Source organism: Aulonocara stuartgranti (assembly GCF_965226115.1).
Source record: "Aulonocara stuartgranti genome assembly, chromosome: 11".
Lineage (NCBI taxonomy): Eukaryota > Metazoa > Chordata > Actinopteri > Cichliformes > Cichlidae > Aulonocara > Aulonocara stuartgranti.
In genome coordinates this window covers 9,512,592-9,533,369 of record NC_138947.1, presented here as the reverse complement: position 1 = coordinate 9,533,369, position 20,778 = coordinate 9,512,592, and the positions used below count along the sequence as shown (strand labels likewise).

The window sequence follows — 20,778 nt, the reverse complement described above, 5'->3', positions numbered from 1 at the left end:
GTAAATTGACCTCCGTAAGACTCCTGCTCTTTTTGTGCACCACACATCATCGCTCCTGTGCTGTTTTACTCTTTCAAGATTCTCCCATGATCCTTCAAAAACCAGCAGGTGCCTGTGTCTGTGGGAACCTGGGCAGGTGTGGTAGGAACACAGACAGCTCTCGTGACAATGTCAAGTTCCCCCTTGAACTCTGTCACCACTGTCCCAGAAAAAATTACACACAGACATGTAAGGGAGATACAGCTTCTCTATTTTGTAATTCCCTAAAAGCACCAATTTCATTTTATTTGATTTGACCCACACTGGTGGATCTGAAACCCTCAAATTTGACTCTGTGCAGCCTCAGACTTTAATAGCACCCAAAGAAAATGTTTTAAATATTTTCATCTTTGTGTGTTTGTGTGTCAAATTTCATGATAAAAGAATGACATTTAGGACATTTTTGTTGCTGTCAAATGTCAAAACTGTTCAAATTTGACCAGAAGAGTGTTGAAGGGTTAACTTGGGAATAAATGGAAGCCGAGTACATGATGAGAATTCACTGGTCATTTAAACCTTCTGTCTACTACTAAGAAGCCATCATAGAGGCACAGACTCAAAATAAATACATAAATAAATAAAAAAAAAATCCAGGAAGCATGTCACGTGGTATCAGCCACTGAGAAAGCAACAAATTCTGTTTAATGCATTGGACTTGATTTTCCCACAGGTAATCCATCTGTATCTGATCTAAAGAGCAAATAAACACCTTGAAGTGCCTGTCAGGCATTCAGGGACAGTTTGTAAAACTGGCAAGCCCTGTTATTCTGCTGAAAGAGTGTGATGGACCGAGTTGAAAAACAGGAGGAGCCCAGGAATTATTAGAAAAATATAGTTTCCATTTATTTAACCCCCAAAAATTATATTTACAAGACTAATAAATGTTGAGCTCATAAAAGAGGTCAAAGAAACAAAACTGAACTCAGGCAAAGACTGCAAACTTAACAAACCAAATGACTGCCCAAATATACACAATTGACCTAAAACATGAAATGACATACAAGGGTATATATATATATAATGGCTGATCAGACCATTGTGACACATGAGGGGGTAACAAACAAAACACAATCATAAATCACAAACGATGCAGTACAATCTAGTTTGTTAATAAACTAAACACTAAAGAAGAAAATCAAAAAACCCCATTAAACCCTAAACTCAAATATTTAATTAAATACAAATACTTTGTTTTTAAAGTTAAAAACACACACATCCCCCCTTCAGCAGGAAGTGGTGGTGTGGTCCAATTATCTTCCTTTGTATTTAATGGTTTCAAACCCTGGCTACCATCTTTTGTCCAGCAACTCCCAGGGATGATGGCAGGTAAGAAATAAAAAGACAAAAGTTAGTCAGAAAGCAAAGAAATTAAGTAGTATGAATACATAAGTAAACTAAATGTGCGCGCTTACAAATAGAACAAATGTATCCAAACCAATCAATAAAGTTATTGGCAACTAAAATGTATTACTATGTTCAAATGAAGAATGAAAATACAAAAGTTACCGACTTTAGAGTGTGGCCACAGGTTTGGCCATCACAAAGAGGCTACTGGGGAAGTAGCCTTGAAGAGGTTTACTGTATTCATTTGCTAAAGTCTACAATGAGACAATATTTTTTGTTTAAACATGACAACATAGCAGGCTCTGGCAAATGGATACTGTATTCTGGGATTTCAGGATGTGAAAATGTAAAATAGTATAAAGTTCCTAAAACCTTTCATATCAGACTCTGACACTGAAATAATAATAATGCTTATCATTGTCTTTATTTATCCCAGAAGACTGCCACACAAAAAAGATTGAATAATAAAAACACCCAACTGAACTAGTTCTACCGTACTGTATATACATTACAGGTAGCAGGCTTTTGGTTCCCACCTTGTCAACATTAACAATTCATTGTCTTTCTACCTGCTAATATTATTCCATTATCTAATATTCTGTTTAGTTAGTTGTAGTCTATCATTCACATGTTGGGGCAAATTACATCCTTCTTCCCAACAACAGGAGAGCAGGGCCACAAAGCGAGTCATGATAGCTGCCAGTGAAATCATGTTCTAATTTGTTAAACCTGTGGTTGCTTTGATTTGATTTCTTGATTTGATTTCTGAATAATGAGAGCATTGACAGAGTTTTCAGAAATTACAGTTAAATTTTTGAGTTTGCTCCCAGCTGGCAGCACAACTAGGTAAAGCAATAAAGAGGATTTATTAAATCTTACCTTTTCCCCCTCCCCAAACACTTACCTGAGAGTGGTAAGGAAGATGTTAAACCAAACCAATGAGGTAATTAGTCGCTTAATTCTGCCCCCCCCCCCCCTTTCTTTTGACTTAATTGTGCTCTCATACAGCCTGCCTTTTCGAGCTCTCTTGAGAATCCTCTGAAAACAACACATCACAAATGTTCACGAGGCCAATGAGGAAAAATAGAAGCTGACATACAATATTGAGCCGTCAAGCCTTCATTTTAGCAGATTACTGTTCCTGCCTGAGCTAAAACGATACATTATGAACAGGCTTTGGCACAAAACTGCAGTCAGACAGGAAGTGAACAACTGTTCAGTAATGAGACAAACAGTTCATGATGGAGAATAGCATGCGTGACTGAGGAATCATAGTAAAACATTTAGTTTTATCTCCTGGCACACACGTCCCGCTGAGGAGACAGAAATATGTGGGTTTGACAAAATTTTGGATTGTACCAGCCTCATTGCATGGGCTGTGGAGTGAAAGCCTTCGGCGAACTGCTTTTCTCTGAACTAGAGAAGAATTTTGGAGCAGTGGCCACAGCAGCGGCTTAGCTTAACCCTGTCTTCTGCTCTCTCTATCGCTCCCTGACTGCCCACTCGCCGCGACTCTGCAAGACAAATTCCCTGCATGGTTTCTCCTTCTCTCGCTCTCACTGATGCTGCGAGCCGAACTTCAATCCCAGAGAAAACAGGATTAGAGCCTGGCCCTAGATATGGCTTTACCTCCCGAAGACATAACTGTGCTAAATACCCCTCACTACAATCCCATTGTAGGGATTCCCACAGACTAACTGTGAGATCTGAAACTCTTTGTAGGAGACAAAGGAGGGATGGCACACTGTTCTCATCTGGATACATGTTGGAAAATGTCGATGTAGGATGGGTCAAAAGGATGATGTCTGCCAGGGTGGCACCGTCAGTCTGTACTGCTTCTGCCCCAGCGCACAGCCGTGTCAGTCCATTTTTATGTCTCACTGACTCATGTCTACCTGCAGGCCAAAGCGATGGATGGGGGGGAGGGGAGCGTGAGTAGTGACCAGCACTTGGCTCCAAGAAGCAGGGCAAAGGTGAAAGGGGCAAGAGTGGAAGAGGAGAATAGACTATGATTTCAGGGAAGGAAAAAAACAAGCTCAAAAAGGAGATGAAGAATTTTATTAATAGAAAAAGCTTGTACAATAGCATCGGTTTGACATCCTTGATTGCATGTGGGTCTTGAGGCTCTTGTACTTTCCCCCCCTCAACCTATTCATTCCCTTTCTTCCAGCTTCCTTTAAGCTTGTTCAGCTTTTTGTAACAGTCAGTACATTAGGTCAAACCAATCTTTTGAGGAAAATTTCAAATGATCAGAATATACAAAAAAAAAGTCAAAACACTTGAAAATTGAAATTTTGCATTATGTCACATCTCGGTTTTTGCCTTTTCATTCAAGGTGATTGGTGAGATACAATTCAAAGAGAATGATGATAACAGAAAAACACAGTGGTGAATATCTGTTTTACAATACTCTATTGAATGGATACGGTCGACTCACAAGCCGTACCGTATAGAATTTGTTCGACTACTAAACTAACTCTCCTCGTAGCTCAAAGGGAAGATCAGAATCTCTCTGCGGTTGGTGAACAGCCATGAACTGCCTCGTTCTCTCAGCACCCTGCAGAGACACGTTAGATGTATGTTAGGTGACACGTGTATTGTGTGTTTTACGGTTTTATCGCAAGTAAATAATGTTCAAATCAAAGATATTTTATAACAGGGTGTGTGTTTATTTACACACCCGAGGGCGGGTTGGCAATCTCCATTCGTTCCTTTGTTGACTCAGTTTGTGTTCAAACACAACTGAAGGGGGAGGACGAGAGGGAGCCGCTGTGTCCTGGTACATACCCACATCTTCATACAAATGGTCGACGGGGCGACGGATGACATCTTGTAGAGCACATAGAACGCATGGCGAAAACACAATCGGGAAATACTGTAAATGTGCTGCATTAGAACAAGGTCAGATATAGACTCTAAATGTAGCATGATATTTAGGCTGTGAGGTGTTTACTGGCCTGACTGCTCTGAGCCACGTTTGCGTCTTACCAAGTCCACGTGTTTCCTCAGGGGGGGGGCTGAGATGTGGCGTGTAGACACCGGTGGGATAATAATAATGGGAACATTCCTGCAGAATATGAGACAGAAGCGATAGCATCAGCTCATCAGCCATGACCTTCGATAACTTCCCTTTAATAGCAATTCCAGATGTTTCTCATCAATGGAGGGATGGAGGCTACCGTGAATTTTTTAAAGAAATGATTCAACCTATTTCTGTCGCCACTTTTGTCTAGAAATAACCTCGCAACACATTTTGAAGATTCCCATCATGGATTCCTGCCTGTTTAGGAAAACATGGGAAGTGAAGACAAAGGGTATGTAATCCCTGTTATCAAATGGAGAAGTCATTGGCATCCACACACTAACAGAAACAGTTTTTTATCTTAAAAATGTTGCAAACAGGCTGAAAATCTGGCCCAATCACACCAAACCTTCTATTCAAAACTAGTTATCATTATATGTTAAATATGTTTATAGGCAAATCAGTGTAAGGTGTTTGCAGATCCATCCTGTTCTGACAGCAGTGTTATGTTTTCTTTTTACTACACTAAACTGTTTTCTCCAAGGTTCAAATCCCCGTTGGCCTCTTTAAAGTACAAAATGATAATTTCTCCAAGATCGATATGTATTTTGAATGCTAATTGTGATGTATCGATCTCTGTTCCATCTCTCTGCACTGCTAAAGGTTTCATTAGCTTATCTATCAATTTCCCATGTTATGGCTGAATTCTCCGCTTCCTCTCCTGCCAGTATTCCTCACCCTGTGCATAACCTCTTTCCTTCCTTCATCTGTTTACGCAACCTTTTTTGTGTCTTCGCATATTTTTCAATTGCCCTTTTCACTTTCTGCTCTTTGCCTCCTCTCTCGGGTTCCCACCTCCGCATAGCTCTCGTACACGTTGCTGTCCGCTTCTGATCCAGAGTCAACGAGCAGCGTGCGCTGGGCTGCCGCGTTGATCATCTCTCTGCTCTCGTACTTGTTGGAGTTTCCCGCAGTTGATTGACTTGACCTGCACGGTGGAATCACACTTTGTCATCTGCCAGCCCACGATTTATTTCCCCGCAACTTGTAGTAATTAGTCCCCAGTGTGAATTCAGAGTTACAAAGCATTCACCACGCACAGCAGCTTGTTTCCTGCATACATTAACTTCTTAATAACAATACATTATGTGGCATGTGTATCCATTTGTTGCAGGGTTGCGGTGCGGGTTTATTGACACTAATATCAGAATCAGAATCAGAATACTTTATTGATCCCTGGGGGAAATTATTTTTTGTTACAGTGCTCCATTTATAAACGGGATATTGAGAGACTTGTTGTTTTTGCCTGCCTGGCTGTTTTCTGGGGAGTTTTTTTGTCCACGGATGAGCGGGTGGATGAGGGCTCAGACTTACTTGAGTGGATTTGGTTGGTATTTTTATTACTTCTTATGACAGGGCCTGAACCTACCCCTCATCTTCTTTCTTCTTTCCATCCAACACACTGTCCCTGCTGCCCGCTGCTGGGGATACAAAAGAGAAGCCAAGATAATCAGAGAAATGTAAAAGACGAGAGTGAGAGTGAATGAATGACGAGTAGGCTGTAAAGAAAAAGAAAAAAAAATCTATGTGAAAACCAAAAGGCAGGTGAGAAAAAAAAATCTTGAAGGAGAGACCTTGACAGTTAGAGTGAAGAAGAAATGGGAAGAGACAATAAAAGCGATAGAGGACGGACATAATGATAGCAAATGAAATAACAGATATATATGAAACACAGGGGTGACAGCTTTGAAGGATTAATGTGGCGGGGAGGGTGGAGGCCTATGTAGTGAGGAAGAGGAGAAGAGACAGGGGTTGACAAATAGAAAAAAAAGGCACATAAAGAGATGAGGCGAGAGCGAGAGGCTAAGCTGACAGTTGTATCGTGGCTCAGTGATATTGCTGTGGAGGTATGTGAGGAATCAGAACAACGCGATGACAGAGCGCCGTGGAAGAAACATTTTAACATCCACTGATGGGAATATAATTATGTTTACCTGTCTGACCTTGCCTCTTTTTCCACCTTAGTCCAAAGAAGCAACCAATCAAATTAAACACCAGCAGGCCTCCTAATACTGCTGTCAACACCACAGTCAAATAGACTGGCAGTCCACTTCCACCTAGTTTGCAAAACATTAGAAATATTATCTCTGTGCAGAGGAAGTAATATGGAAATTTGCAAAGATAAAAACTGACTGAGACAGGCCCGACCACTCACTCAATTGTCTTTATTGATTAAAAACTAGCAGAGGGGAAAAAGTATGGGTGGGTGCCATGACAACCACACTTTTACAGCAAACATTAAAAGCATTGGAGGTGCATATATTAACATGATTTAGCCAAATGAAGGTAGCTGCTGTGTAAAAGACTTACCCTGTGAGGCTGGGTCTATATCTGATGGGTCCTCATCTGAATCTGGCCTCTCTACAGACAAAATAAAATAGGACCGCAAATGCACATTTGTTAATTAGATCTCAGACTATCAGGTGCTTGTGCTGTTCAACCCTAAAGTGGGGTTACTCCAAACTGACCCTTAGTGGTGATGGTCAGTACTGCATTGTTGTCAGCATATTCGCTCTCTCCTATTGCATTAAGGGCATTGACAGAGAAGTTGTAAGTGGTGACAGGCTGCAGACCAGTAACAGTAAAGGTTGTCTCACTGGGAGGGAAGACATCCACATACAGGAAACTGACAGACTGATCCCAACAGTACCTGTCAACCAAAACAGTTAGTCAAGTACAATTCTTTGAGACTCCGAAAAAAAACCCCACCCTTGTTCATCTGACATCGTTTCTTGGCTCTTTCACCTGATGCGGAATCTCTGTTGCAAACCACCATTGAAGCCGGGTATCCATTCAAGAGTGACAGAGTCATGGCCAACACTGACTTGGCGAAACGATGAAGGGGGATCTGGGTGATCTGAGGGTAAAAGAAAAAGCAGAAAAATGAAAAAAGAAGAAAAACAAAGAAAGAAGGAAGAAGAAGCAAGCGTGCGCTCAATTTTTGTGAGAGAGCTGAACACCGTCACTCAACAGGGGGCTGTTTGAAAAGGCTTTAGGTGCTAAGAAACTGAGATGTGTGCCATTATATAGTCGAGTGATTCCATTCGCAGGCATGAAGAGCTACTGTGGATTAGACTGGTGCCGCCTTCTTTTTAATGGAGCTGTTAAAAACAGACAAAATGATAAACATGAGTTCAGAGCTGATGTTTTTTTATTTTTTATTTTATTTCATTTCCATTATTTATTTATTTTTTGACAAAAGGAAAATAGAAAGAAAAATCACTTAGGGGTACTCTCACTTTCCCCATTTGTCATACAGCTGTGTTAGGAACAAAATCATTTTGTCTGATATACTGCACCCATACTGTGTATAACTGTTTACCTCAGAACAAAATGCTCGCTTTATTTTTTTGCAGTTTAATTTCATGCTGTGCCCTCATGACACATCACTCCAGGTATATTAGTCTGGAATGTTTAATCAAGAAAACTGGGAACAACCAATGACGGTAAACAGGCCAGAAGAGAGATGATCATTGTGGTTAAAATTTGTCGGAAAGCTTTAAAAGCTTGTTTATTTTTTCCAACAGTTTATTCTTTGTCAAAGTTTAGCGAAAAGGCTTAAAAAACCCTCATATTTCCCGACAGCAGCAGTTTTGCATCACTCCTCATTTGCTCTTGCTTGCCCTTTGTTGTATAAGCGATGAGTAAACATGGGATTTAGCTTTAGCTGGTCTTTCTCAGCATAAACTAGCTGATTTATCCATTTTATCCAAAAATGTTCTGCAGTGAAGGATGAAGCCTCTTGATTATTATCAGTATTGTGAACAAAGGTCAGTGTAAGCAATCCAGGTCTTCAGTCTGACACAGGGCATAACTTCAGTCAGGGTAGTAAAGCAAAAGTGGATTATTTGGCATTTGGAGCGTAGAAAAAAGAAAAAAAAAGGAGGTTGGTTTTTTGGGGGGCAGAGGGAGAGATAGTGGAGGGGAAAAGGAGGAGAGATAGTAGCGTAGCAACATAAGAAGGATGCTCTGCTCGTCTATGGCTCCGGGCTTCAGCCCAGTTTGCAAAGTAAATAATTCCCGCTATCAGCTTTGCTCATAAGATTCCAGGGCAGAGAGGTCAGCCTTATTTGGATCTCGTCTCCTTCAAATCCAAAAAGCACCATGCTACAAGAGGAAAAAAGCTCTCCTCCTCTCAGGCTCTACAATGATAAGGAAGCATATAAAATGTATTATCACTGCGTCAGATAAATTATGAATATTCACAGCTGTAAAAAAAAAAAAAAAAAAAGGAAAAGAAAAGAAAAGAAAGTGACTGGGGAAAAAACAATATTGGATTGTATTTTATGGTTTTTATAGTAAACATTAAATGTGTCCAACTGTGGCTGTGGGCTTTTGCTCAAAGCTGGACTGTGTTGATAATAGTGGTAGTGCACAGATACACTGGTAGCTTGAAGGTAGAAACCTCTAAGCATGCTGGCAGACTCAAGCATATCACTGCAGCATTATCTGAGGAAGAAGTAAAGTAGTGCTATGGGCTAAATGATAAGGTAGAGATAAAGCAGTGGAATAAGTTTACTTAAAGTGCTGCTTCTCAGGAGCAACAACTCTCTTCACTTTACAGAAGTCTAGATGTCTAGTGCCTCCCCCAGACTATTGTAATTTTGCTGAAAACGGCTGATAGACTTTGGACAAGGCAGCACTCAGACTCAGTCATTGTGATACGCTGCCAAATTAGAAATAAAGGAAAAAAAATAGCCCTCCACTACCAAGTATAATGAATAATCATGAATAATGATAATAACAATAAACCATGAATAATCCCTACATGTTGAGCCATAACCACTGAGTTTGATCATTTACCATCAGCTACTCTAAGTCAGATCTGAAGGGACCACAATCACCAAGAACACCATTGGTAACACAGTTATTATGCTTATTACGACCCAGAGAACAGCATCCCTACAGTCAACCACAGAGGCTGAAACCTTTGCTTTAGTGCTGTTTTTCCCCTAAGGATCCAGGATGACTTCATCGCATTGAGGTTCCTGTGGAGTGAAGATGGAAAGAAAATCTGTGGAGGGAACTGAAACTTTGAGTTGCCAAGCAGCAGCCAAGAGACCTAAAGGACTAAGAGATTTTCTGTAAAGAAGACCGGCCCCAAATCCCTCCTGAGGTGTGTTCAAACCTGGTGATCATCTACAAGAAACATATCATTGCAGTGCTTGGCAGTAAGGGTTTCTCCACCAAGTACCTAGCCATGTTTTGCTCGGGGATCAAATACGTATCTCAGTGGCATACAAATCAATTTCTAACTTTTTATGTAATGTATGTTTTTTTCTGGATTTCTCTCCATTAAAATCAAACTACAATAAAAATTACATACTGTTAATTTCTTTGAAAGATTCAGTCCTATAACTCTCTACAGAGATAGGCTTACACACACACACACACACACACACAGGAAACAAAAATAGCGATTCAGTACTTGTGCTGATGAGCTGGATGTCTAGCTTGTCTTCCCCAAGCGAGTTGCGTGCAGTGCAGCTAAAGACAGCGTAGTCCAAAACTGCGCTCACGTTTACCACTCGAACTGTGCTGGTGTGAAAGGAGCCTTCCCTCATTATCATCTCCTCATACCTGTAGCATGAACGTACGCACACAAACACAACCAGAGAAACACAATAGAGAAAGACAAATCCTTAGCATACAGACACACATTTTGCATTTTAATGTTACTCAGCTTGACACCAAAAAGTGTTGAACAGGTAAAAAATATCAAAAGCACTAAATCTGGATTTAGCAATGACATATTAAAAAATTGCAAAATAGTGTAGCATATAATATTTGACTTGAAGTTATTTTTATTATACAAATTTAGCACAAGCATAAACAATTAACATATTCAATTCTCCAACCTGGGATTTTCAAAATCCATGAGTACGCCACTTTTTTCCCAAGAGAAGTCGACACGAGGAACGCCCTCTGCCTGGCACACAATTTCAGCTGTGCTAGTGCCATCCCCTCTGCTTGCTACCTTTCTCCATTGGGGACCTTTACGAAGCTCTGGTTTAACTATATATGACAAGATGGGCATAGAAGATTATTCTTGCAGATACCACACAGCGAGGAAATGGAAATGTTTTATCGCCTTCTCACAGTGAAAACCGAATACAAAACTCACATTGCACAACCAACCGTATATGTGCACTGGCAGGGGGTTCTATGCCATTATTGGCTAGGCACTCATAACTACCAGCGTGAGCCCGAGTCACATTATAGATGGTCAGAAGGCCTGATTCGTCTTCCTGGGTTTCCTCGCCCATCTCCACCTCCTCCTCTCCCTGTCAAAGATAGAGTGAGGCAGGATAAGAAGACGACAGCCGCTATCCCTCAGCACACATCTGCCTCCCCTACCTGTCTAGATGGATGAGAGCTAGACAGGTAGATTGTGAGGAAGAGCTGAGCTGGAAACCATCAGGGCCTGGGGTCTGGATGGGAAGGGCACTCAATGGAACAAGCTCTGAGAACAGAGAAGAATAATGCCAAAGGCTAGAGAGCCACAGGAAAAGAGAGAAGGAGGGGCCATGCAGGTTGAAAGTGACACGCACACACGACTGCCAGGGGGTGGGTTAAGACTGGTCGGCATCGGTAGATACAGAGACCACGCCACATTGACGAATGTGCCCTTTAGTCACGCAGCAGTAATGAAAGCTATTTTTCTGGATTTGGGCTGAGCGTGGAGCAGGAAGAGGTGGGGTGGAAGGATAGTTAGAGCCAGTGAAATATGGTGCATCTGGGCATTTGCAAAGGCCAGTAAAAAAATGGCAAGAAAGGAAGCCAGATAAAAGGAAGGTCATTTAGGGGATGACTGCTTCTGTGTACGTTTTTTTTATATATGTGGCTCTCACCAGCCATTTCCAAGAGAACATGCCAGCTATAATCGGGTTCGCATCTGCCACACATATCAGATCTGCTGTTTCCCCCAGGTTCACGAACACCGGCTCTTTCTCTGCTTTGACACTTGGAGCATCTGAGGGTAAGAAAAAAGGAATAAGGTTACGGCAGGAGCAATGTCAACCAGGGACAAATCATTTGGCAAACCATTAAACAGGCTTGCTGCATTGCTGTAATTACTCTTACACCAGTTTGCCTTTGCAAATATTCATAAACCCATTATAATTGGCCACTGTGCTTTGGATACAATGTCATTAACTTCTTTAGGTGATAACCAAGACCAAGAATTGAAAACACAGGGGTCGCAGAGGAGACCAAGCAAAGTCTCAACTCCACTACTTAACTATCAGGCTTGAGTTCATTCTCTGTATGGTCATTAGTCAAAAAAATAAAACAAGAGAAAAGCATCAGAAAGGAAAAAAAAAAAAATCCAAAAATACTAATGAAGCGCACTTACTTAAAACAAGCTCTGTCAACAAGGCAGAAACAGGTAAAGGTCATACACACAAAACAACAATAAAAACTCATTGGAAAGCTGACAGTGAGACAATAAAGAGCATAAAGGCAGTCTGGCTAACATATAAATAGGGAAGTGATTAGCTAAAGGGAAAAGGGGACACAACAAAAATAAAAATAAATCAAATATGGACATGAGTTAAGCAAATGGAATAACTAAATAAGCAAAACAAGAAAGAGAAAGGAAGAAACACAGTAAGAGCATCTGTTCTTCTTATAGATGTGTCTGTAACAGACATCTGGTCATGTGACCTATGAAGGTGTGATAGTGATGAAACAAACAAGAGGAGTAGGGTAACCTGGTGACCTTCCAGTTTGCCATTTTTATACATATACAATCATTCTACATATACGCTATATCTTCTTCCTCACTGCATGACTACACCTCTTTTCTTTGTTCGCCTCTGCCTCACAAGCTTTTCATACATCCCATGGGTGCCGTGTACTTGCAACAATAAAGCCATTAGTGCCTACTTGTCTAAACCTATGTTCACTCTCGAGGAACAGTGATGGGAAACGCTAGCAAGACACAGACCTCTGGGTTTGTGGAATCCACCCATGTTGGTCTCCTAACCAAGAACGACACCAATAAGTGGCTTACACCGCCACACATAAAAGCTACCACAATTCTCCATACATAATGAATATCTACAACTGTCAAGCCCAGTCAGATCAAGATGGCAGAATCCATTAGGCATGTACCATGGGCTTTAGTGAATCAGGCAGACCTACATTTTCCACATTCCTATTATTAAATCATCAGTATCGGGGCAGAGGGCCTAGAGCTTGAGGCTGGGCCTGGGGCAGCAGTGGTGGTGGATGGCCTTGCATGGAGGTCTAATGAATGAGGTACGTTTGGCGGGGAGGAACTAGAAGTCAGAGTTGTTGTCAGCATGTGTGGATGCACACTGTCAAGTTCAAAAGCAGTCATACTGTTCCGATTCAAATTCAATTTACAAAACAGGCAAGAGAAATTCTGCTCGTTCTCTATTTAAAGAAGGAAACCTATTCAATAAAGAGTTACCATCTCAATCATTGTTTAAAAATCTCCTTTGCCATTGTAGTTGGCTTCTTGGGGCACTTTCATTAACTTCTATAAAATGTTTGCTCCCTTTCAAAAGGTATAGGAGCAACAGAACAACATCAGAAAGTGTGTGCAAATCTAAAGATTCACACGAGCTCGTCCATTTCCTGTGTGCAGGGTCTTACACTGAACGTCCAGCGTGATGGAGATTTCGTTTGCGCCTTCATCGTTTTCACACTTGACGGCGTAAACTCCGGCATCGTTCCTTGACACATTCCTGATCTCCAGTGAGTGGTCATCTAACCAGTGATAGCGGTAATCTTCCTCTACCAAAACACACACAGACACACGCACACACAGACGTAAAAAGCAATGGTAAATTAAGTATTCATTACATGCTCATCAACTGAATGTCCTCTGGCCACTGGTCTCTAAGTGACGTCTAATTCTGCATTATTGATTGGTCTGGCCGGATTCTCACATCAAGCCAACAATAGACTGTGAGAGAGAGACACCTTCTTTTCCACAGCGCTTAAAATGTAATAGGTGGATTTCTGCATTTAAAATAGTCATTTTATAGTGCTGTTGTATAATGGAGCTAACAGAAAAAGAGAGTGGGTGCAGCAGGGCCCTGGTGACACTGGCCAGGAGGAGAAGCCAGGTTTAGAACTGTTGTGTTGTATTCAGGGAGACAGCAATCCTCATTTAGACTGCATACATTAGAGCAGTAATGAGAATCACATTTGGCAGGGTCCCATGCTGGCTAACCTGCCATGTTTTATTCAGACCCTGAATGGCAGAGCTGAGTGCTTACTTGCTGGCTCAGCTCAACTAGGACCTGGTTTATAGAGCCATCACACAACCCTAGATCACCTTTGACCAGCTTCTCCCTGCGGTGCAGCCAAATGCAGGAGACCTCCTCTGGGTTAGCTGAGACCAGCAGTGGGATGACTGCCATGTCATCCTCAAGCACCTGCACCTCTGTTGGTTGGTCTGGGCTGAATTCTGGTGGGTCTGACAGACAAGCAGCACAAAAAAATAAAATAAAATAAAATACAGCTACAGTGAATTGGATTCATACTAAGCAAATAGATCAGTGGCAAGGATATAAAGTCAGTGCCACAGAACCACCAAGAGTGAGCACAAAGACACACAAAACATGTTGGACGTGAAAGCACGAAGAGACACTAATGAGAGTCAAACAAGTAGAAAGTCGACATCCCACCAATAATTCCAGATCTTACTAACTTCACACACTTAGAGGACGGGGGAGTAAGGCAGCACAGGAGGAAGAGGGACAGGCATTAAAACAACGAGTGACAGTACTGTTGTCCAACGGCAGCTCTGCACAAACACACAGTGACATTCCTTCATGCTCATACACAGCACCAAGCTTTGAAACAGTGGCTGGCTGCTGCCTGTGAAATGGCATCAAAGACAAACATGGCCATGCAGCAAAGCAAATGCACAATTAGGACACATTGCCACAGAGCTCAACAGACCCACAACTCACAACAAAGGTTTCCGGTAAACAAAAAAAATTATATTGAACACACATTCTGCAAAGTCACATCAGCAAACTACTTTTTGATCCACGTCATTAATGATCATCATTGTGCATCATTTAAGAATGATGCAACCCAAATCTCTCAGTCAATGACAGGAAAGAATGAGAAAAAAAGAGAGAGAGAGACGTGAGCAAACAATTCACCTTCTACTTACAAAGCACATTGAGCTTATAGTACGTGTTGGTCCCCTCTGCCAAAACATGGCTGTAGGCCTGGCAGATGACCTTCTGGTTGTGATGCTGTGAAGTCAGATTCAGAGACAGAGAACTGTGCACTGAAATGCCACCAAACTCAGCATCCCTGGGTTCCTCCTCGACTCCCTGCAACCTACGACACAATTGCCAACCAGTAAATCCAATTAATAAAGGACTTCAAGTGCACCAAACAGTTATCATTTCTCCTCATTTAATAGGATAAACATCAATCATTCAGACTCATTCTGATAGTGAATTGGGGATCTGATTTTACATAAGAGCTTTTTCTGTTATGTCCCCTTTAGCCTACTGACTAGGCAAACCTTAATGGGCCCAAGATCCAGGAGATGTTTGCCATCGGACTGCTGCTTCCAGCCTGGCACTCCAGGATTAGCGCCTCACCCTGACGAAGTACCTCTTGTTGGGCTGTGATCTTCATACTTACTGGTGTAACTGGAGAACCACAGAGTAAACACGAAAATTCAATTTTGACTCATTGATTATTTCAAGATGAAGGATATAAAATGCAGCAAATCAAATCTGCTGTGAAATTCATTTATCTAATATAATGCTTTTCTCTCAGCTAAGTTAGACTGGGAGAAAGTTCAAGTCTTAAAGCTCCAGTCTTACTCACAGTGAACCCTGAGCTTGGTGTATGCAGAGATGGTTTTCTTTGCTTTATTCGTGGCGTCACAGCGGTAGCTGGCCATGTTGTCACTTGCTGTCAGGACCACGACCAGTTCTCGAGCTACACCCATATCAAACGAGGTCTGCTGCAGTGCACCAGTCACTGCCGTTCCATCCTAAATCACAAAGAAAGATTGTAGATCTCTGTGTTTAGGCTCGACAAACACCACGACACAAATATACAGTCAGGCATGCTCTTACGGCAGTGCATTCTCACCTTGAACCAAGCCAAAGTTGCTTTCGGATTTCCCCCAGTGGCGAAACAGACCATATGGACCGTGCTTCCAGAACGTAAGGGGACATCTTCAGGTGGAGCATTGATCCAGACTTTTTGAGGGGGGTCTGTTGATTGTAATTTTTTATGATCAGTTCCTTTGGGGTTTTTTTTTTTAAATATGTTAAGTAGACCTGTTTTCCATCTTGTATTAAGGGACTGGTCTCTTTAAAAGAGCTGAAGTTGATATCAATTATACAAATATCAGTTCAAAAATTTCTGCAAAAGACTTTTCCTGGAACTGTGGGGGGGACAGGGTGGCAGTAAACCTCCTGAAATATCATCGGTCCCCACTGGTGCTTTTCTCCAAACTCTGTTATCTAATCAATTGGCAGAAATTGGCTGTTTGTTTTCCCCCTCCTGGGAAAAACAAACAGTTGTCCTCAAATCATTGCAAACACAATAATATAACATTAAATTATACAAGAAAATGCAACGAAAAGACTTTTGCTAATTATAGACACTCAAAAGATTGTGTCCCTCCTTCATTTCCCTCATTGTGGATTGGTCCACTGCCCATCCCTGAAAACCCCAGACACATTAGGCTTCCATATTAGGCTTCCATATTAGTGTCTGCAGAGCAATCTCTTTAAGTGTGTCAGTGGTGGCTGGCCTCCAGTAAGTAGGTACTTTGCAATGGTTAATTTAATACCAAGGATGTGTTGGCTGTTTTTTCAACTGAAAATAAAAAAAAAGACACATTTAATGTATAACTGTAACTACTCTACTTTTTCTTGGGTTTATTACCTTGTGCAGACTGTATATAAAAGATCCATGCTGTCACCCATTGTTCATGGAAGTCCTGTTTTAAAACCTTAGTTTGAGAATTTTGTCTCAAACTAGACATCACAAAGGAGAAACTGGGGACACGGCATGGTTGCAGCGTGTCAATCACAATGTAGCCCCACTCAAAAGCATACTGTATACCACCTTATCCTATATTTTACTTATCTTATAAACATAATGTCAATAAGACTTGGAATGAAAAATTGAGACCATAAATTTATTATAATAATGTTTTTACTGATATAATAGGTGAGCATCAGGATGTTCCATATAAGTTTATTTAACATCTGACTTCTTTTTGCAATTAAACCTGTAAACGATGTCAGTTTTTTCTATCTATAGGATCCATTGGCATATTGTTACCAATAATATACCAATAAGGTATGGCTTTGGAAGCTTACTTGCAATTTAAATATCTCTTTAAATATTTTGCTGTTTAATTTGTTACATATGCTTGATGAGTATTTATGAAACTTCATTAAGTCAAGATGTGGATTTTCATATTAACCTCTAATATATCTTTATATGTTTATGATTAACTTACCCAGTGTAATTAGACCCTAATCACATTCGTGTTTTCTTGCTGCATGTAAAATGGGTGGCATGATTTATCTTATAATGAATTTTGTTGACTTGTATTATTTGGAAATGAAGGAATACTTAATTTATTTTTTTCAAAAATTAATTAACAACTACATATAAAATATTAAGAAGTAAGTATGTTTTTTTTCAGGCTTGATAGCATTTTGGTCTTTGACACATCAACAGAAAAACATTAGGGATCCGCTTCTTTGAAAAAAAAAAAAAAGACTCATCATATATTTGATTTTGGTTCTGTTAATGAGAGGTTCTTTCTCACATTTGTTAATAACCTGCATCTGTGTGTCCATTTGTATACTAACTAGGTCAGCTAAAGCAGCACAGACAAGAAAAAAACCCTTCTGATTATATTTTCAGTGCAACAAAACATCAAGTAAGCGGAGAGACACCACACCTAGTGCTCCGATTACCACTGGGACCACCGTCACCTTCACCCTCCACATCTTCTCGAGCTCTTCTTTGAGCCCTTGGTATTTCTCGATCTTCTCGTGTTCCTTCTTCCTGATGTTGCTGTCATTCAGAACCGCTACATCGATCACTACGGCCGTCTTCTGATGTTTGTCTACCACCACTATGTCCGGTTGGTTAGCCACCACCATTTTGTCCGTCTGTATCTGGAAGTCCCACAGGATCCTAGCTCGGTCATTCTCCAATACCCTTGGGGGCATCTCCCATTTTGACCTCGGGACTTCCAGGTTATACTCGGCACAGATGTTCCTGTACACTATGCCGGCCACTTGGTTATGGCGTTCCATGTATGTCCTGCTTGCTAGCATCTTACACCCTGCTGTTATGTGCTGGATTGTCTCTGGAGCATCTTTACACAGCCTGCACCTGGGGTCCTGCCTGGTGTGATAGACCCCAGCCTCTATGGATCTTGTGCTTAGTGCTTGTTCCTGTGCTGCCATGATTAGTGCTTCCGTGCTGTCTTTCAGTCCAGCTTTGTCCAGCCACTGGTAGGATTTCTGGATATCAGCCACCTCCTCTATCTGCCGGTGGTACATACCGTGCAGGGGTCTGTCCTTCCATGATGGTTCCTCGCCTTCCTCTATTTTCTTGGGTTTCTGCTGCCTGAGGTATTCATTGAGCACGCTGTCAGTTGGGGCCATCTTTGTGATGTATTCGTGGATGTTCCTTGTCTCATCCTGGACTGTGGCCTCACAGCCTCACCCCTGGACTTGGGGTGAAACCCTCCATGCATGGTAAGGAGCTTTCTTGTCTTTATGTCAGTGGCTTCTATCTCCTCCTTTGGCCAGCCTATTACCCCAGCCGGGTACCTGATCACGGGCAGGGCGTAGGTGTTGATAGCCCGGATCTTGTTCTTACCGTTCAGCTAACTCCTCAGGACTTGCCTGACCCTCTGCAGGTACTTGGTGGTTGCAGCTTTCCTAGCGGCCTCTTCATGGTTCCCATTCGCCTGCGGGATCCCCAGGTACTTGTAACTGTCCTCTATGTCTGCAATGTTGCCTTCTGGTAGTTTGATCCCCTCCGTTCTGACTACCTTCCCTCTCTTTGTTACCATCCAACTACACTTCTCCAGCCCGAACGACATTCCGATGTCATTGCTGTATATCCTGGTGGTGTGGATCAGTGAATCAATGTCTCGTTTACTCTTGGCATACAGCTTGATGTCATCCATGTACAGGAGGTGGCTGACAACTGCTCCATTCCGTAGTCGGTATCCTTAGCCAGTCTTGTCAATTATCTCACTGAGGGGGTTAAGGCCTATGCAGAACAGCAGTGGGGACAGAGCATCTCCTTGGTAGATCCCGCACTTGATGGTGACTTGTGCTATGGGCTTGGAGTTGGCCTCTAGTGTTGTCCGCCACATCCCCATTGAGTTCCTGATGAAGGTTCTCAGGGTCCCATTGATCTCGTACAATTCTAGGCATTCCAGGATCCAGGTGTGGGGCATTGAGTCATAGGCCTTCTTGTAATCAATCCAGGCAGTGCACAGGTTGGTCAGTCTGGTCCTGCAGTCTCGGCTGACTGCTTGGTCTGCCAGTAGCAAGTGTTTTGCGCCTCTGGTATTCTTGCCCATCCCTTTCTGTGCCCCGCTTATGTATTGACCCATGTGCCTGTTCATCTTAGCCGCTATGATGCCTGACAGGCGCTTCCATGTGGTGCTGAGGCAGGTTATTGGTCGGTAGTTGGAGGGGACCGGTCTCTTCTGGGGGTCCTTGAGGATCAGGACTGTCCGGCCTTCGGTTAGCCATTCTGGGTGTCTCTCGTTAACTAGCAGCTGGTTCATTTGTGCTGCCAGGCGCTCGTGGAGTGCAGTCAGCTTCTTCAGCCAGTAGGCGTGAACCATGTCAGGACCTGGTGCTGTCCAACTCTTCATACTGGAGACCCTTTCTTGGATATCTGCCACTGTGATGGTTACTGGAGGTCGCTGTGGTCTGCCCTCAGATCCACTAGCCACTGAGTATTGCCGCTATGGGTTGCCGTTATGGGTTGCGTCCTTCTCCCGTATGCTCTTCCAGTATTGTTCTGCCTCCAGCCTTGGTGGTGCTGTTCTCATATTGTTCCCCTGCCACTGAAAAGTACACCTTGGCTGGTTCTGTGGAGAACAGCTGGTTTATTCTCTTGCCTTCTATCTCTCTGGTGTACCTCCTCAAGCGGCTGGCCAAGGCTGTGAGTCATTGCTTGGCAGTTTCCAAGGCCTCAGGTATGGACAGCTTCCTGTACTTCTTAGGCACCTTCCTCATCGCGCCTTTCTGCAACTCCGATAGTTGGCTAACCTCCCTCTGTGCTACCTTGATCTTAGCCTCTAGCCTCCTTCTCCATGGAGGGTACTGCCCCTTGTGGCTGTTCAACTTGTAGCCAAGCATCTCACTGATCACTGCTGCCGTATTGTAGATCAACTTGTTAGTCGGTAATCGTGGCTGTAGGTATCGTCCGTAGTGCTGCATTAACATCATCTAGCAGACCTTCTGAGGTCTTGGCCTGTCTTGGCCTTCTTGGCCTGTCGATACCTGTCAGCTGTCAGCCAGTCCCACAGGCTAACCAAGCCCGATAGGACTCCTTCTTCAGCCTGGTGGCTCCCTTCACCTCTGGTGTCCACCATTTGGTTCGGGGATTACCACCACTGCAGGCACCAACCACCTTGCGGCTGCAATGGAGATGCTGAACATGGTCCATTCGGACTCAATGTCCCCAGTCTCCCTCGGAATGCTGTTGAAGCTCTGCCGGAGGTGTGCGTTGAAGATTTCGCAGACTGGGGCCTCTGCTAGCTGTTCCCAGCACACCCTCACTACACGTTTAGGTGCACAATGCTATTGTGAAAATTGTTTTGTTTACTGGACTGTACAGTTTCATTAACCCTTCAGAACAATGCTGGAATCAAAGTTTTATTCTCCATGAAGTTTTCTTGTGGCAATTATGTACACTAATATCAAAGGAATTCAAGAAACCACGCTTACTTAGAAAACTTAAAGTCACTTACAGTAGACACTGAGTTCATCGCTCTGGGTTTTGGAGAAATGTGTTCCCTTGTTAAAAGCCTCACAGGTGAGCTTCATCCCGTGCTCCTCCCTGGAGACCCGGTGGGTCATGTTGGACATGATTGTCATCCCACCGTTGTCTCCCTGCAGACACAAAGAACATCTGACAGTTTTGGGGGACAGACAGTCTTGGTCTGGCATCCTTACTTAGTTGTATGTGTGTATGTGTGTGTGTGTGTGGGGGGGGGGGGGGGTCTGTGAGAAAAACAACCCTCGCTGGTTTGTCTTGGCGAATACAGATGGCAAATTAGCCACTGTAATAAC

General features: G+C 42.6%; 1 protein-coding gene and 1 long non-coding RNA gene across 10 annotated transcripts in view; one reads left to right on the top strand and one right to left on the bottom strand.

Annotated features, from left to right (window-relative positions):
• Nucleotides 1–1,261: 1,261 nt before the first annotated feature.
• On the top strand, nt 1,262–9,862 carry LOC309717195. The gene is made up of 3 exons (XR_014279648.1): nt 1,262–1,365; nt 4,617–4,697; nt 9,423–9,862. It is a non-coding gene; the product is annotated as an uncharacterized lncRNA (long non-coding RNA).
• The window catches only part of nphs1 (NPHS1 adhesion molecule, nephrin), a 46,592-nt gene continuing 29,240 nt past the window's right edge, over nt 3,427–20,778 (bottom strand). For 7 of the 9 annotated variants that reach the window (XM_082551557.1, XM_082551564.1, XM_082551562.1 and 4 more), the window contains 20 exons: nt 20,457–20,598; nt 15,569–15,693; nt 15,299–15,467; nt 14,988–15,117; nt 14,625–14,797; nt 13,776–13,916; nt 13,088–13,228; nt 11,317–11,438; nt 10,590–10,749; nt 10,324–10,480; nt 9,894–10,045; nt 7,211–7,322; nt 6,934–7,115; nt 6,776–6,826; nt 6,400–6,522; nt 5,835–5,886; nt 5,261–5,393; nt 4,372–4,450; nt 4,064–4,212; nt 3,427–3,940 (listed from right to left, as the gene is read on the bottom strand). In XM_082551557.1, coding sequence (XP_082407683.1) covers nt 3,851–3,940; nt 4,064–4,212; nt 4,372–4,450; nt 5,261–5,393; nt 5,835–5,886; nt 6,400–6,522; nt 6,776–6,826; nt 6,934–7,115; nt 7,211–7,322; nt 9,894–10,045; nt 10,324–10,480; nt 10,590–10,749; nt 11,317–11,438; nt 13,088–13,228; nt 13,776–13,916; nt 14,625–14,797; nt 14,988–15,117; nt 15,299–15,467; nt 15,569–15,693; nt 20,457–20,598 — 2,583 coding nt within the window. In that variant the 3' untranslated portion in view covers nt 3,427–3,850. The remainder of the gene's footprint in view (nt 3,941–4,063; nt 4,213–4,371; nt 4,451–5,260; nt 5,394–5,834; nt 5,887–6,399; nt 6,523–6,775; nt 6,827–6,933; nt 7,116–7,210; nt 7,323–9,893; nt 10,046–10,323; nt 10,481–10,589; nt 10,750–11,316; nt 11,439–13,087; nt 13,229–13,775; nt 13,917–14,624; nt 14,798–14,987; nt 15,118–15,298; nt 15,468–15,568; nt 15,694–20,456; nt 20,599–20,778) is intronic. The other 2 variants (XM_082551558.1, XM_082551563.1) reach the window with 2 other exon arrangements.